The sequence below is a fragment of the Haliotis asinina genome, chromosome 2 (assembly GCF_037392515.1).
Source record: "Haliotis asinina isolate JCU_RB_2024 chromosome 2, JCU_Hal_asi_v2, whole genome shotgun sequence".
NCBI lineage: Eukaryota > Metazoa > Mollusca > Gastropoda > Lepetellida > Haliotidae > Haliotis > Haliotis asinina.
This window is the reverse complement of record NC_090281.1, coordinates 4475774-4493661: the sequence shown is the minus strand read 5'-3', so window position 1 is coordinate 4493661 and position 17888 is coordinate 4475774. Positions and strand designations below refer to the sequence as shown.

Below are 17888 nucleotides of genomic sequence, written 5' to 3'. Positions count from 1 at the left end.
CACAACCTGCAGCTTGTCACTCCGAGATCATTAGTAAGGTGGTGACAAGGCTAAAGCAGAGATGGCTTCCCCTGTCATCTGATAAAGTGTGACAATGATTCAATACATCCCCTACCATGGTGGTCTTAGTGCTCACCAACATATTGTGTACAAGACAGTTAGATTCACAAGTGTCAGCTACACACTGATAACATCACATAACATGATTCATAGGACCAAGCAAGAAATCAGCACACGGGACAAATAGCAACAACAGGATATAATGTAGTTAGATTCCGATAAGAATGAAAAACAAGCTACTGCTGCAATAAATCTAATTAAAGTTCTTTCTAAGGAAAAAGCATCAAACAGAGCTGTGACTAGATCTTCAACATTAAATTATTTGCAATATAGTGTCGTTAGATTCTGTCCAGCACTTACATCACACTGAATACAATGTCAAGCTCCAGATGCTTTCTCAGCATTCATTATGTTATGATTACACGATGCCATTTAGAAAGTGGTCAAATGCAACATATGTCATATTTGGGATTTCACTTTCTTCAGTAAAGTACAAATTCTAGTACTTTTTTCGGTTGAGTCCCATCCGGGATTCGAACCCGCACCCTCAGAGTCAGGCACCTAATCGCCAGCACACCAAGTCGCGGTGGCTGAGCGGGCTAGGCGGCTGACTTGGTGTGCTGGCGATTAGGTGCCTGACTCTGAGGGTGCGGGTTCGAATCCCGGATGGGACTCAACCGAAAAAAGTACTAGAATTTGTACTTTACTAAGAAAGTGAAATCCCAAATAGGACATATGTTGCATTCATTATGTTCAATTTAAACTTTCAATGATATTTAACTGCTGCATCACTTTATCATTGTGAAAAGAAGTCTCTATTCCCACACATGAAGTGACAGTTATGAATCCCAGACATTCCTGGAGTTTCCAGGTTGTACTGGCGGAGCTGGGAGACCCTCACACTCTCTGACACTGATTGAAGCCAGCTCACAACTTGTATGTATTTATGTCTGCTTAGTGGTTAGGTAAATAGTACTGAGAGACACTAGGGAGACATAATTTTCTTCCAAGAGACAATCATCGGTGTAATTTGCACTGAGAAAGGGTACGAAAGAACAGCTGTGACAAAATAAACCTGTCCTTTTCTTCACACTTCAGGGCATTTAAACAATCATTGCAACAGGAACTTGGCACCTGACAACATACTCGGAATAATTTGCCAAAACTCCAATTGCAAAACGTATCACTGAGCAAAGAAAAAGAGAGACTTCATAATTCTTGATGTTATCTCTCCTAAATTTATGAAGCATATATAGTGATAGCTAAGTGATGTATTCCCATCAGTGCCTTATGATTCAAAATTGACACTTTAGGGGGCCTCTTGAACAACAATGTATTCCCAAATCATTTGCTGGAGTGAAGTACATTTTAGGCTGCTTTCAGCAATATTCCAGCAATATCGCAGTGGGGGACACCAGAAATGGGCGACAGACACTGCACCAATCACAGGAACCATAGGTGCAGCAAGTAAACACTTTAACAACTAGGTGACAACTAGGTGGATGTGCTCATGCACGCACATACCCTTCTGTCACCAATGTGGGGAGGTGGGGTAGCCCACTGGCAGAAGTGTTTGCTCATTATGCCGAAAGACCTGGGTTCAATTCCCCACATGGATGCAATGTGTGAAGCCCATATTTGGTGTCCCCTGCCGTGATATTACTGGATTATTGCTGAAAGCAGCGTAAAACTAAACTCACTCTGTCACTTATGGAAATAAAGAGTAAGAGTTATGTGCCCTTGGTTAATAATTCAGCAAAACAGTCAGACAGTCAAAACAGTCAAAACAAGACAGCCTAAAATACTTGAGATAGGGACCTGACACACTATTTTCAACCACCTAAAATATGTCAGTAAAGGCTATGAAGAATCATCAGATGACAGTCATGTGACACGGACACACATAAAGCCGGCTGTAAAGATAGCAGCAGAGTTAACATGAAACGTCGGCCATGATTTTCCTCACAGATGAATAAGCTTTATTGGAATAATATTTACATCCAGTGCTGAAAATCCCATAAATGCCCACATGGCTTTGTTGACATTCCAAATCTCTAATAACGTACTATTTTAGCTCATAAATTCAGACATAAATTTCACATGTACAAGCATGTGGCAAATTCAGAAAAAAGTCAAATCTCACAAAAAAAAACTAAAAACATCTGAGCTTATATAAATATTCAAATCAACTTATTGTTTGTCACAGTTTAAAATATCAATAGGGTTTCATTCTGTTAAAACAACAGTTCAATTCTCAATACATGATGCTCCTTTTTCACACACTAAAATCCATGCCTTAAATTCACAAAGTTTTCCATTCAAGTAACAATCAACAGGGAGACACGTGTAGCATTTGAAAGATTTTAAGAATTATGGGTAAATATGACACATGGGGACAACAAAACATGGTGCCGCGTCACGAGGATTGATGTTTGCCGAGAGTGAGCTCCAGTCTTAATCTTGTAACCTCAACTTAGTCTTTCCAAGAACATGGCTGATGTCGACACAAACAAAAATGGCACATGTTCACCCAAAATCCATCATAATCGCCTCAACCCAAAAGAATTGTTTAATCTTGGCTTGAGGGCTACAGGGCTTGGCTTTAGAACCATTGCAGAGCTTTGATGTCAATTGATAGGTTCTACAATGATTTGTATGCAATTTGAATTAACTATTTGCATCATGAGAAACATACCAGAACCCAAATGACATCTGAAATTTATAATTTTAGAACATATTCTTTGCACAAAGGGATTATCATGTGAGTTCATATTTCATCAGTAAGTTTATAAATCTGCTGGTTACCAATAACTTTCAAAAACAAGTCATATAGATAACATATCTGCACCTATCTTCATCTTTTAATCAACAAAAAACTCAAATTCATAGGGGAAAACATTTAATCCTCTTAATATTATACTCAAAAGAACCACAGGTTTCGAAACATTGAAATCTCATAAAAGTAAGCATTCATGCTTATGTTTTCTACCTTAAAAACATGGCAAAAGGCCAGAGTTGCATTTGATTTCATGTTCAGTATGCCCATGAGGCTTATTACATAAACAACTTGGTTCATGAATCCATAATAAATCCAACAGAAGTTCTTCATTTAGCATATTCTTACACCATTTGTTTGTTTGTGAATTATACATTTTACACTTGTTAAATACATCTCTCTCTGTGTTTTGTTCTGACATGAATAGCTGAGGTATGTTACTTAGGAGATAAACATGGTGTGTTGGAAAATCAGATATATATAACAAAATTGTAATAGCTCTAAATTTAATTTAAAACTGAACGCCTAGCATGAGGTTTTAAATAAAAAACCCAGTCTGTTGGAAAATCAGAGGTATATAACATGATAATATACCCCTGAATGATTTGGATTAACCAATCACAATCCAGCATTTACTGACATCATGGTAGAATGTAAAACATACTCCGTGTCACCAAGACCATGACACAATGCACAAGAATGACACTATTCACTGGTGGAAAAACTGTACCAGAGGTTACAAGACTAAAAGATTAATGAGTTGGGTTTTACATGGTTTTTAGCAATATTCAAGCAATATCACAGCTGGGGACACCAGAAATGGGCCTCACACGAAGTATCTATGTGGGAAATCGAACCTTGGCCTTGAGCATGACAGGCTTTTGACCACTAGGCCTTAAGACTAGATGATCAGTATCTTTCAGACTATTTACAGTGTTGTTGGGTAGAATGATCAATAAATAGATGGTTCATTTCAACATTTTGTAGTAGTTGCCCCAGACATACTGACCATATATCAAAGAAGCAACAGACTTAAACAAGAAGCAAAATAACCCCGCTTGTGTAGCATTCAGAGACAAACAGAAAACAAAATGTCCATTCTGTGACATGGAAAGTGAGAGGAATGACACCAGCAAACTACCCTGGGGGAACTAGAACTATACTCATGATAGAGAGCCTGACTGAACCTGGCACAGAATATATAGTGGGGGGGTACCCTGCTGATGGAAGCTGTTCAACCCCCAGGGAACATTGAGATCCATCCAAAACCTTGGCTCAACCTCAATCTTCTCAAATCTGTTCTCTGAAGGTTTATAACTATCACAACGTCCATGACCTAAGTAAGTGACATATCTATGGGTACAGTTTTCCTTAGTGAAATGACTAACCGACTATTATAGACTAACTAAATATATAGCCTCCACAAATTTAAATATTGACATGTTATTAATACTAATTAATAGCGATAGTAATATTACTAATTATTAGTGTCGTCTACTGATTTTGAAAAAATATTTGGTACAGTATTAAACAAACAGAAAAAGCTCCATCTCTATCTTGCTGTGAAACACCTCAGACTTCCCCACCAGACCTCACAAACATCTATCTTTACACAAGGCTGTGGCTTCATAATGAAAATATCATGGACTTTTGTATCAGCATTTTCAAAAATTATGAAAGGCACATAACCTGGTATGGTTAAACTGTATTTAATTCAAACAGAAATGTCAAGCCAGAGCCAGAGCCAGAGCCAGAGCCAGAGCCAGAGCCAGAGCCAGAGCCAGAGCCAGAGCCAGAGCCACAGCCACCATCAGCTGCTGTACCAACACATCTACATAATGCATGTTCCCCTGCCTTAGCACCTTCCCTCCCTCAAAGCTCAAAGTTTAAAACTTTACCTGTTTAAGTTTCACAGATTAGTTTCAAACATGGCATTCTACCAAGAAGGTTTTTAAACTTCAGTTCTGTTGGCCAGATATGAAGTATTCAGCACCAGTGTCTATCACGTGAAGAAGCACAAGTTCATACCGACTTGCTATGTCATATGGTACACTGTGCTGCTGATATTCTTCCAAACTGTTCTTCTTCAAAAGACAGTGATCATGCCTGACACTTATTTTTAACTGTTTTCACCACCATGTCAAAGCTTCATGTCAAAGTAAGTTTATGGACATGTCAGACAAATCACAGCAGCATCACACCTGATGCACAATATTCCACAAGCTTGTGTTCTGGTCTCAGAGAAAAGGTTTCCAATAGCTTGCAAGGACTTGTTTATCTTCAACACTTCATAAAAGATGCTTTACATGATCGTCATTCAATAACATTTTAACAAACATCAAATTTGAAACATCAGTGAAATGTTTGATTTCCAGCAAATATTTTCTTGGCTTATGCTGTATGTCTTGCCTTGAGGGTTGATATGGTTGTACATAGAATGCCATACAGATGACAGAATGCTATATAGATCTGTACAAAGACACCTACCACACAGCTTCAGGGTGTAACAGTTGGTCAGCCTAGCTTAATACTATACACATGTCCTTGCTGTTTGGGTAAGTGATTGCAGCCCTATGACAATGATAATTCACATATTCCAACACCAGTGGTACCTAGTGTTTAGTAAAATATTAACATCTAAATATTAAAGACATCTCAGATGCCAAATCTGACTACGACTCCTCAGTCCTCCACTGCCTCTGGCAAAATGCTCTCTGTCAACTCTTACAGACATGTTAATCTTTTAATCCCTACACAGTTAACCGTTTAATCTTTTCTCACATATAACACAACACGAAGCAACAGAAGCTTCTCAAAGAGAAACCGATATTCGTTATGACCAAGTAGCGACTTGAGCCCCTGTTATTGTGATAATCAGTTAGCAAAGAAGTGTTATCTACTGGTATTCAGACAGACGACTGCATGCATCATTCATCCTCACAAACTAAGTTGCATGGAAGTCTTTACATACAGGCATGGATTAACTCTTAACCTCAAAGAACCATTTCTTGAAAGCAAAAATGTTCAGATAATAAGACAGCAGTCTTCCTGAGTAGACAATGAGCCAACAGACACACCATATATCCCAACTACATAATTTCACAGTGAGGGAATCTTGGGATTCTAATGACTGGTGTCAACTGTATTAAAAACTTTCCACTTATCAGCCAAAATATTTAGCAACTTAAGCTTGTCGAGAGCAAAGTTACTGACATATATAGGATTCAAACCCATGAACAACTCAGCTAGGCATGGTCAAGGGATGCGAGGTTGTACATTGTTGTGTCTCTCAGGAGAAATGACTAACTCTGCCGTGGAGAAATTTCAAAGGTATTTGAAACACTTACCTCTTTTTTGGAGAGACATTCTTTGCTTCTATCACCCAAAGTTTCATGGAGTTATCTGTCCTTCGACATTCCTCCTGGTTGGGGCGAACAGTTCGCCGCAAACTGGGGGAAAAGTAACAACTGGTTTTAGACTTACAAACATTAGATTCTGACACAACTATGGATCTCAACTCATGGATTGTTGATCTTAACAATAGATCCATGGATCTGTCTTGTGGTTTCAAGCAAATTCTCAAACTATCTTTAGGTTGAATAAAAGTGATTCTTTACCACCATGGCTAAAAAACCAAACTAGGGTATGGAACTGATACCATATCACAGCAAGCCCAACTTGAAACCCAGAGACAAGTTTCTTGTGTGTACAAGTTAAGCAACTGTGCACAGTGAACTATGGAGTCATATACAACTGTGCCATCAATGTTCCAACAGAAAGACGTCAGACACATGACTGTTGAATTCCAGTCTTTCAACTACACATCTACTATGTTCGACGTGTGAGAGCCCTACAACTAAGTTATACAAGAGTTACCTACCTTTCTATCCACTTGTCCCTTTCCTCGGCAGTGCGGCAGGAGATGTACTTGCTGCCATGGCTGGTGGATACTTGGAAGCAGTGGTCCTGTCCCAGGACACTACTGTGAAGCGGTTTGATCTCCAGGTCTGGCGCGGTCAGATCGATTGAGTGCATACTGGAGGGATTAGTCAGGAGAGATTCATGGGAACGCGAGGTCCGTATCCGGGAACTAATCAGAGACCTGCAATCAAACAAACACGTTGAGAACATGGTAGACAATGTTGAAATGGACAACAGATCTACTGCTAGAAATGTTGGAAGTTATTAGCGAAGTCAGTGTGCTGAAATGACATGATGACAACAGAAGGAAACAACAAAAACACATAAATCTGCACCATCACAAACATTCCACCTGGAAAGATTCTAAAATGATGTAGGTCGTAGAGGATGACTGAGTATTCTGGCAAAAGATCAAACATGGATTTCAAACATGTTTTCTGTTCTTATATCTCTTATATGTTCTTAAACTCCATCACGTAACAACATCAGAGTTCATCTAGCTGGCACCTAGATGCTATTTACAAATCCTACTTTCCTTCGACTGTTCATATGTTTCATGGACCCCAATCCAAGTCTCATATTATTCATGTCATAATATAGCAAAGCTCCTTCTAGTTAACAATTCTCTGTAATTTTCAAATTCCATGTTTCTTCAACTGCATGTGTCGGCAGCAAAAGCTTCACACAAATGTGTAAATCTTCAAGAGACAGATGTGTCGTTGTTGTTACACCAGCTACGTAAATGATGCACATTCCAAAGTCCCTGCTGTGGCCATTCATGAACATATTGACACTTGTATGTCATAATGAATATCTGGCTGGATACCTCACACCTTCTGATACGTTCCTCACAACTTCTTCAATCAATAATCACTGACCTAGATACAGAAGGCACGGATTACATTTCCCATTAATGTCTTACTGGCATTCCTTTTGATTTACCAGGATCACAGGTTGATAGGAACACCTCAAACCAGATTCTGTCTGATTGGAGGACACATCTCATGAATTGTTTAAAATGCTTATAAAATTCCAGTATAATTGAAATGAATCACAAAGTAGTTGATCATCAGATAAGTTTCGCATTTAATTACTTGTATTGTGAACTGACTGAATATATGTGTAAATTATCTATACAGAAATATTGCAACTGAACAACTAAAACAGAAATCAATGAAATACATATCTTTGAGCTTCCAAAAGAAACAGGAATTACATAATGAAAGCTTTTAAAGAAAATAATAAGAAGTACCAATTGTTTATAAAACACCACCTGATTGGACAAAACAGTAATCCCAACCACACATCCATACTGTCTTCCTGAAAACTGGTGGTCACTAGTGTCAGCTGAATCCTTGTGGGAAGTACATCCGGATTGTAAAGGTGACAGCTCCCTCCAACTACTTCCACTCAAGTGGTTTACATCACACTACATCCTTTGAAAACATACAGGTTCCGTATGAGTGAGTGACACTTAAGTTGTCTGGAAAACACCACAAAAATCCATCACAAAATCGCATTATCCCACGGCAACAATAACACTAAATTATCATTGTTTTCCAAAATGACCTATTCATCTGCTACACCATAATCATTGAACTGAAGAAAAAACTCACAAAATCGAAACTAACAAGAGAAACTGTCTTACACGTACACTGTCAAAGACACCATCAGTTAACACAAAAACATCATCTAATAAGAACAGTCCCAAATCACAGTTAACTATTAAAATAATTCAGGTCAGTGGTCCAGCACAATGATAATCAACTCAGTAGGAAGAATTCATCTCCACCAGGGACAGCCATAGACATAGGTGGGTTTAATCTGATCACTGGTTTCAAGTGTTCAAACATCCTACATACATATAAACAGAAGCAACAAAACCCTTTCCAAATTGTACCCCTGTCACTATATCATCATCACATATTTGTTTCAGCAGTGTCACAGCTGTATGATTTTGTTTGTACACAAGTCTGGACCAGATAATCCAGTGAGTATCACCGTGTGATACAATGACAGAAATTGTGTTTATGAAGGACTAAGAATTAGAAATGATACAAGGTGTTTGTGATAAGGTGAGCGGATGCTGCCCCACTGTTTCAGCCGACATAAACATAAGCTAAGTCTAATCGCCTGAAATAATTCGGGAACGTATGGTACAAGTCATAAGAGAGACAAAGGAGCCAGTTCCATGTTTTTCTTGGAAGAGGCTTGTTAATTCTTCCCCTGGAAATGAAGAAGCACATCCTCAACATTTATCGCTGATTCAGTGGAGGAGTGACAGGGCTCTGTAATAACTGCCCCAGGAAGGAAGTACATGAAAACTAGTTCTCCATACATACTCAGGATATAAAGTGTTGGTGCACCTCGGCATGGGCTGATACATGACATCATGGTGGTAGGTATGACACAGCATCAAGCAGTAACTACCGATATAATTAAGATATATGAAATGCTATGCAATAAATATCTTATCACATAGAACTCCCTAATGAAAACTGACAAACACTGAGTTGACTACTGACTTTAGAATCTGCCATAGTGTTGCCTGAATCAGATGTATAAGTTGTCAAAAAATTGTCATCATTCTTCACTAACTTGTGACATGAAATCACTAACCACATCTGTGACAACACCATCACCACATCCATGAAGACAGCAGCCCCATCCCAGCACCACCAGTTGAACACCATCACAGAATGGTGTCAAACACAAACAGCATCAAACAACCATCCACACACATGAATCAGACCACAGTTCTTGCCCCAGTGAACAAACTGCAACTTCAACACGCAAGGCTGCAATTTCTGATTCCATGCAGGTTCATTATACCATGGTAAAATAGCATCAATTCCAGCTCCATGTGTTTCCTCCATGTCAGTCCTGTGTAAACACTAGCTGGTCAGCTGACTGGATTCCTGCAATGCATGTCTGGCACTGACAGATGGCAGGTATAACCTTGCCTGACCCAGGGCAGGCCAGCTGACCTAGAACACTGTTAGGTCATGGGTGTCACAACTGCATTCTAACCTTATTCCAGATTACATCTTTCATCGACCAATGGTGACTTGGAGGTCAGATGGTTGGTAAATTAAATCTTATCTCTGAAACAATTTAAATGATCACAAACAGAGTCAGCAGTGCATATGACGGATGGTGGTATCATCCTTACCCTTCTTAAATATACAGACTGAATTCACAACAGCATGGTTTTATTCTTAAGTAAATGTGGGACACTATGATACAGCCATGGGAAACAGCAACCTCAGCAACAGGATCATCAACATCAACCTCAGGATCAAGAACCACATCAACGTATATCAACGTCAACCTCAGGATCAACACACATCATCATCAACTCCAAGATCAACATCAACATCAACCAAAAGGATCAACAATCACATCAACACCAACCTCAGGATCAACAATGACATCAACATCTACCTCAAGATCAACACACAACATCAACCTATGGACCAACACACACCAACATCAACCTCAGGATCAACAACCACATCAACAGCTTCACCATAATCAACATCTGTAATGTCATCATCGATAGACACATCCAATAACCCCATATGAGATACACAATGACATTGTGAAAGTGGTCGAATGTAACACATTATATTTGGGGTTACAGTTTCTTAGTAAAATGCAGATTGCGCGCTGGCAATTAGGTGCCTGACTTGTTTTGTTTGAACCCTGGATGTGACTCAACCCAACTTAATTACTAGAATCTGTACTTTACTGAGAAAGTGTAATCCTAAATATAACATGTGTGACAACTCCATCCTAAAACACAGCCTCCTGCTGCAGCCGATGCTGACACACAAGCACAGGCTAGTGGTGTCCACTGGAACATTGTCTGCACAGACAGCAAGCTCTAGATTGACAGCTCTGAAGCCACATAAATTTCTTATTTTTGGAAGATGAGAAATCATGGTCAATCTGGCTGATTCATGGGTGGATGGACATAGGATTGTGTATTCAATGTGTGGAAGGATGTGACATCAAGATGTATAGCGATCCCTTCAGTGTCATGGTAACCATATCCAGCATATGTTTGTGATGAAGCAATGACAGTCAGAGATAAGGACAACAGTTTGAAGGTGCTTATCTCACACAAGATATTGAGGTTTGCTGGTGACAATATGCTGAAAGTCTGGGATGACAATAATGTCTGGGTTTACTTGTTTTCTGCGGAATATAAATCATCCCTGTCAAAGGGAATAAGTAACGTTTCACAATCAGGAAGAAAATAAATTGAAACTTTAGATAACTAGATTTGTTAGCATTTGTTTTAGAGGGTGAGTAAGTGTGGTTTAAAACTCCATATACCACCAGATATGTGATGGCGTATCGGACCAAACAATCTAATGATTGACATCTAGATTACCAGCCTGTGTACATTCAGGATGACATGCCAAGTCACCAACATCAATCCCCATCCACTACCTGTTTCTAGGCTGATGAAATTTGTAACAAAACACTAAATACATAGTACGAATGCAAGGAAAATAACTGATGATGGGATGACCCATTTGCAGAGAGCTGAGAGGCCATGAGGAATGCAGATGAGCCTACATAAAGCATCCTTTTCATTGAAGCTATGTACAATACTGTTCAAGTACCCTCATCAATCTGTTAAACCCTTTCTAACAGCAACACACATCCCCAAGGGCATTATGTCACGTATTACATGGTCATGTTCAGCCCAGCAAACAACACCATCTCCATACTGACGGTCTAATTGGATGGAAGAAGAAGGATCCCTAGGGATGAGACCATGTATAACTTTGTTACCTTACCACCCTATACAACATGCTCTTAATGGTTGCTGATGTCAGCATATCTGTTTCTATGCAGTAGACTCCCTAGGGCTCTGGGTCGTATATCACATCTCTCCCTGCCCACAGGAGCCTAGCAACAAGCTGTTACAGACTGATGACATCACAGCTATGTGGAACCATTGGGAACCCTAGGGAGCCACTAATGTTATGGCAAGTCACGCGCTACATGGACTGAATTAATGCAAGGCAAGTTAGTGAATGTTTCTGTGTGCTGTTTAAGGCAGGATCAATCTGCTACCAGTATGCCTATGGCCTAACACAAAGCCATAACAGTGTCACTTGAAAGTACAACAATGTATATAACAGTCACAGAAGGCACCAGCAGATATGGGATTTATAACATGGAAAGTTCATCTGACATAAATACCTCACATTCAAAGTGTTTATCTTGAATGTAATGGGGAGAGAAAGTTGCAGACTAGAACAAAAGGTGATATATATGTCCACAATTGGTGAATAACGTCCATGTAAACAAGTAGGGGAGATAAGATCCTCCCTCTCTATCTAGACTGCTACTATAAATGAAGGACTGACCGGATACTGGGGCTGCTAGACAGTTTCAGAAGTTCAGTAGGTTATGGCGGAGGTACAGGAAGAGGGACAATAGACATTCAAGTAGCAGCAGATCAATCACATCAAGGTGGAGGGTGCAAGGCTAGTTCTCTGGGAAGTAGTACTTGACCAATTCTACTGGTCACTCATAATAGGTATTCAGGGATTTCAGGAAATAAGTATTTCAAAATTGGAATTTATCATTTCAGTAACAAATGGTCCATAAAGTTCACAGTCCTAAAGTCGCATCTCAAAAATATGTCATGATATATACAATTTTAAATGAATTCTGTATATTGCCATTCTGTATATTGCCTCATATTGCTTCCATGTGATTATACTACATGAGATAAACTGCTGTAATGTACATCATTTATGTATCTATTAATTCTATATGTTTGTAACTACTGTGTTCATATTTGTAGTTCATAGAATATTGTTACTGTTTCTTGATGGAATGCTATGCAATAAATATCTTATCTTATCTGTATGTGGCCAGTGAAGAGATTGCACATGTAGAGAAACTTGTACAGGTTTTCAAAATTACCTTACAGCATTACGATAAGATACGGTAAGATATGATATTTATTGTATAGCATTCCATAAAGAAACAGTAGCAGTATTCTATAAACTACAAATATAAACACAGTAGTTGGAAACATATAGCCATAAAAGACCACTAACATATGCACTCAACACATGGTCACACTAAAATATTTGGCCTCAAAAGCTACTCCCAGACCTTCCCTCCCCTCTTAAAATCCCCCACAGTGATGGTCCAATGCAACCCCTCTCCAGTGAAAGTCCTATGGATGAACCCCTTCAACAATGTGTAAAGGGAGATTCTGTGACCTCTCCCCATCTACATACTATGGGGAGGGTCTGTGACTCCTTTCCCCATGTATATGCTACCAGGAGTTTCTGAGAATCACCTTCAACTATCTGCTGAAGGGAGGGCCTGTGATTGACCTGCAATCAACAGGTCACAAGATAAACCCTGACTTGTCTTGAAGGAGGGGGTCAAGACTGACCCTTGACTGGCTGCCACTGAGTCTACTGGCCAGGCCATGCTGTCCCTTGCAGAGTCCTTAAGTATCTCACCCTATTATCATTATAGAAACCTAGTTAAGTACTTGAGCCCCCTGAGGGTGTACAGCAGTTTAATGACCATCCTGCTTTAACTAGTAACATTCCTGTCCAGTGCCTTGCTTTCAACACGTGGCAATAATGGGGTTTGAAGAGAATGTTATGGCAAGTTTAGAGCCCCATGTATTTAACTGCTGAAAGTCAAATAGCACTCCCTATGGGGTGAGGTTTATGACAAATGGGAACATCCCTCATGCAGACATGCTGACAGAAATACCGTAATACAGCCTATATTGTATTCACATTAAGCAGATCTTGGCCATGGTGTGTGGCCTGACACAGAGCAGTGACCACAGACTGAGATGCAATAGGCTGTCATGACAAGGGCAGAGTACACAATAGCTGGATTCAACTACAAGCCCACCAATCCATACGCCTCATTGTTCTACCTGATTGCTCCCTTGATATAGGAGACAGGGACTCTTACCTGGGGCCTCTGTATACTCACACTGTCATTGAGCTGACACAGGGCAATCACAGAACCTGTAGGTCACAGAACCATTATGGAGTTCACAGAACCCCCACAGAGGTCACTGGGCAGTCCTGGAACCCTTACTTAAGCTATAGAGCTGATTAAACAGTCACAGATATGACTGAACAGTCAAAGAGTTGTGAGAACAATCACAGGGCAGTCGCATATCACCAGAGGGGTGGTCACAGTGCCAACACAAAGTAACCACAGAAGACATACCAAGGTCATAGAAGTCAAGAGATCAAAATGTCTACATCTCATATTGACATCACTTATCCTGCTTGCCATGTGATGAAGTAGATGTGTGATGCAGGACTATCTCCAAGAGAAGGAACCACATAGATCACCGAGTGTGAGTGGGGCCCATGGTATAATATAGTAATGTCATTGTCCACATCACCTCAGGGGACAAGCCACTTTCACAGCATGTAATTCTAACCCATAATTTTCAATAACCTATGACAAACCGATGACAAGATACATGACTGACGGATCTATGGTAGGCAGACAGATCAGTACAACTGAATGCTTTCACTTATCTCAAACATCACATACAACATTATTTCACAAACCTATATTTATGGTAAAAAAAAAAAATTTAATTCAGGCCTCAAGTGACATAAAAGTTTTTGTTGACATTTGACCCCACCCTAACCACAAGCTTCACTGTAGAAACACATGTGAGAATGCTTGGGCTGGAAACAATCACTAAGAGGTGTACACTATGTTCCCCTGGGACAGGCCATCAAACATGACGGACACATGTTGGTGAAAGCTCCCCAATAAAAGTGCAACAGATCTGCCCCCATAAACAAGAAGTGAATGCACCCATATGGGTATGGAATGTCTGGGCTTAAGTGGAAAATGGGTTTGTGATGAAAACAGAAGCATAGGTCACTGGCAAAATATGTGACATCTGACAAAGTAAACACTCTATGTATGGGTAGCACAGCGGTGTATGGGTTGCACAGCGGTGTATGGGTTGCACAGTGGGTATGGGTTCACTTGTCCCCATCAAATTAAGCATCAAATCATGGTGCCCTGTCATAACCCCTATGTTAGATAAGATAAGATGTTGCACAGCATTCAATGAAGGAACAGTGGCAATATTTTATAAATTACATTATAAATATTACAATTAAAAAACAAGGACCAGAGAAATTGTAATGTTCACGTTTCAAGAACAGAAGGGCTCTCACATTTAAAAGCACTGCCATTAATGCACAGGTTTAAACAATTACAGATGTTTATAAACAAGTCACTCACCAGCCTGTAGGTCATGCATATCTACTGTGTTGTCAGGTTTGATACATTTGGAGCCAAGAAGTTAAGTGATACATTTCCTTAAATCTAATTTCAACTTCCCTGAAGTACACATCCATGTTAACAGCCTGCTAGACAAACACTTAGTATCTGAATATATGTAATCTCGATAGTAACAAACAAACCCATGTAAAATGAAAAAGAGCCCCAGAGAGACTTGAACCTGAGACTCAGTACATGTCCTAATGTTCACTTTCACTCTAATGCCACACATAGATTCTATTCAATCAGTAATTGTGTCAGTTACCATCTTAACTTGCTGACCATACATAATTCAAAGCTTTCCCTCTGCAGGGAAAACTAGGCAGTAGGGAAAATAATGTGGTTCTGGGACTCCTTCCTTCATCATTTCTCTGACCTCTGACCTCCCTCTCACACTGACCTCATCCATCAGTCATCCAATGATTCTGTAGATCAGCACCAGCTGGTGCCCCTGTCTACGTCTCCCTGGGGCAATGCTCCTACCTGAGGGGTGGGTGGCTGAGGTAGGGTAGGGGTGGTCATCATGAGCGGGTAATGTCATTCACCAATTTGACATCATATGTACACCACCAACAGGTCAGAATCTAGCTATACCCTACCCCATCCCAGGGGCACTACCCATACCTTAGGTGGGTTATTGTGAGAAGCCAGGGTCACCAGGTCAGAATCTAGCTATACCCTACCCCATCCCAGGGGCACTACCTATACCTTAGGTGGGTTATTGTGAGAAGCCAGGGTCACCCTCCTATAACATCATCTACACACTACCCATGGCTGATCAATACATTCCTTGAGCATCAACCACAGAATCACACAAGCATTGTTACTGATCTGACGATATGTATGGTGGACTTCTCAATCACACAATGAAGACGCAAAGAAACAAAAAGGCATTGAACCAAGAATGCCTATGAGCGAGAGAGAGAGAGAGAAAGAGAGAATACATATTGTACTGAAGGAGGCACACAGTTCAGAAGAGCCTCAACAGGATGTGCAGCATGTGTGCTCCTGAGGGTAACATAGACAAGCTTTTACACAGTTAATAGGTAGCAAGACATACATCACATTAAAACTTTTGATATATGAGGTTAATTTGTCAGTAAATTGATCCCAGTTTATGAAGACAGCTAGAATCCTTTGAGGATGGTGAGCAGGTCATAAGACAGAATCACCAGGTCTCCACACACATGCATGCTATTGGCTCTCTGTAATGATAACCTTCTGATAACTCTGCCAGATTTGCCACTGCAAATCTCCCCAATCTTCATCCTCTAATCTTAAATCTGTGTATGTTATCTGCTTCTACTGAATTCTCCCCAGATGGGACTGCTATCTCCTGTAGTTTGTTGACTTTCTGTACACCTGAATGATCAAAGACCTACATATCCGATACAAGCAGTAGTTTACTCATCCAACATTGTTATCATACCACTGACCTTGATTAAACCAGTACTTCCAAATGTAGAATGTTGAAAAGTCCACAAACAAATATGCAACACATATCCCATGGCTAAGTGGCCCCTTTGTATCCTGAATGCTCAATCCATCAGGCTTTATCAAACATCTTGCCTTGAGGTATGAAGAATGATGTTTCCCAGGGCATTGTTAACAGATCAGTACTGCTGTACAGTGTGTGTGTGTGCCATGGATGAGGGAAGACAGGACAAGAGCTAACATCATCAAGTGTGTTCCAGCAACATGCATCTGTCCTATCCCAACACAAAACTGTAGTACCTACAGTGCTAATGCCATTATTTCTGGGAAAAACAACAGATTCAACAGATATGATTTCTTGATAAAACATCTGATAGGGTGAAGTAGGGATGTTTGGTTGGGCAGTTGCTAGTGATCTTTAAGGGTGAAGGGTAGGCTGGGTTCACTGATGGTGGGAGTGGCCTGAGAGTTCATAATGTCCTCCTGTGAGAGAGAGGCAGAGGGCATTAGGCATGGTGGTTGTATTAAGTTCAATGTTCCTACATACTAATTCCTCACTAAATCCTTCTATCTCTCAGGGTTGCAATCTGAGCTGCAAGATCCCAATTTGCTTCACATTTCAGCAACCAAGTCGGAGGTAGGAGGTATGTTGATGAGGTCCATCTATCACCTCCAACTGCCTAGTGATGACGACAAGCTGTAAATTGAGACAGATATTCAGGCAGACAAGCCCTGATCTTGACATCTCATTGATCAGGTGAACTAGCATGTATTGAACTGCATGTCTGGCTTAAAGACGGCCGCGATAATAAGGCAGGGTCTGCTACAGATCTTGTAAACTCCTGCAGCAATTGACCCTACAATAAAGATCAATCAACAGCAGCTATGCCTGTATCAAGGCATCATCAAACAACGTCTGCAGCTGAACAGCAATTTTTAATGCATCTAAATACCAATCTTTCTTGCACAGAATCAAAGTCACATCAACTTGACCACTCAGAAATGCATTTTTAAAACACTGAACCCATGAAAGACATGTATTAACCGGACTGACTGACATTATGTCCACAGTAAACGAATACTGTTGAATGTTGCCATTACCTGCCTTGGGTCACAGCGGTGAGTCACCACCGTCCCTCTAGCACTACCGAGATCAATGCAGAACACAATTAAGTACTCTCTGCGACACTCCCTTGGTGGGCAGACCATGTCGACTGACTAACGCAGCTGACACTACACAACTGCCTCAACTGTATCAACACCAACTCCATTCAATGGCCACACAATCACTACCTGAACAATTGCTGCACATGCAGGAAACAGAACAACACAATCATTTAGGAAAATGGAGAAAATTGATCATTATACA

At 40.2% G+C, this 17888-nt stretch overlaps 1 protein-coding gene across 8 annotated transcripts in view; it reads right to left on the bottom strand.

The window, feature by feature from the left end:
- LOC137273155 (ras GTPase-activating protein nGAP-like) overlaps positions 1 to 17888 on the bottom strand; it is a 226051-nt gene that overhangs the window by 13892 nt on the left and 194271 nt on the right. For all 8 annotated transcript variants that reach the window (XM_067805634.1, XM_067805633.1, XM_067805637.1 and 5 more), the window contains 2 exons: positions 6717 to 6938; positions 6184 to 6285 (listed from right to left, as the gene is read on the bottom strand). In XM_067805634.1, coding sequence (XP_067661735.1) covers positions 6184 to 6285; positions 6717 to 6938 — 324 coding nt within the window. The remainder of the gene's footprint in view (positions 1 to 6183; positions 6286 to 6716; positions 6939 to 17888) is intronic.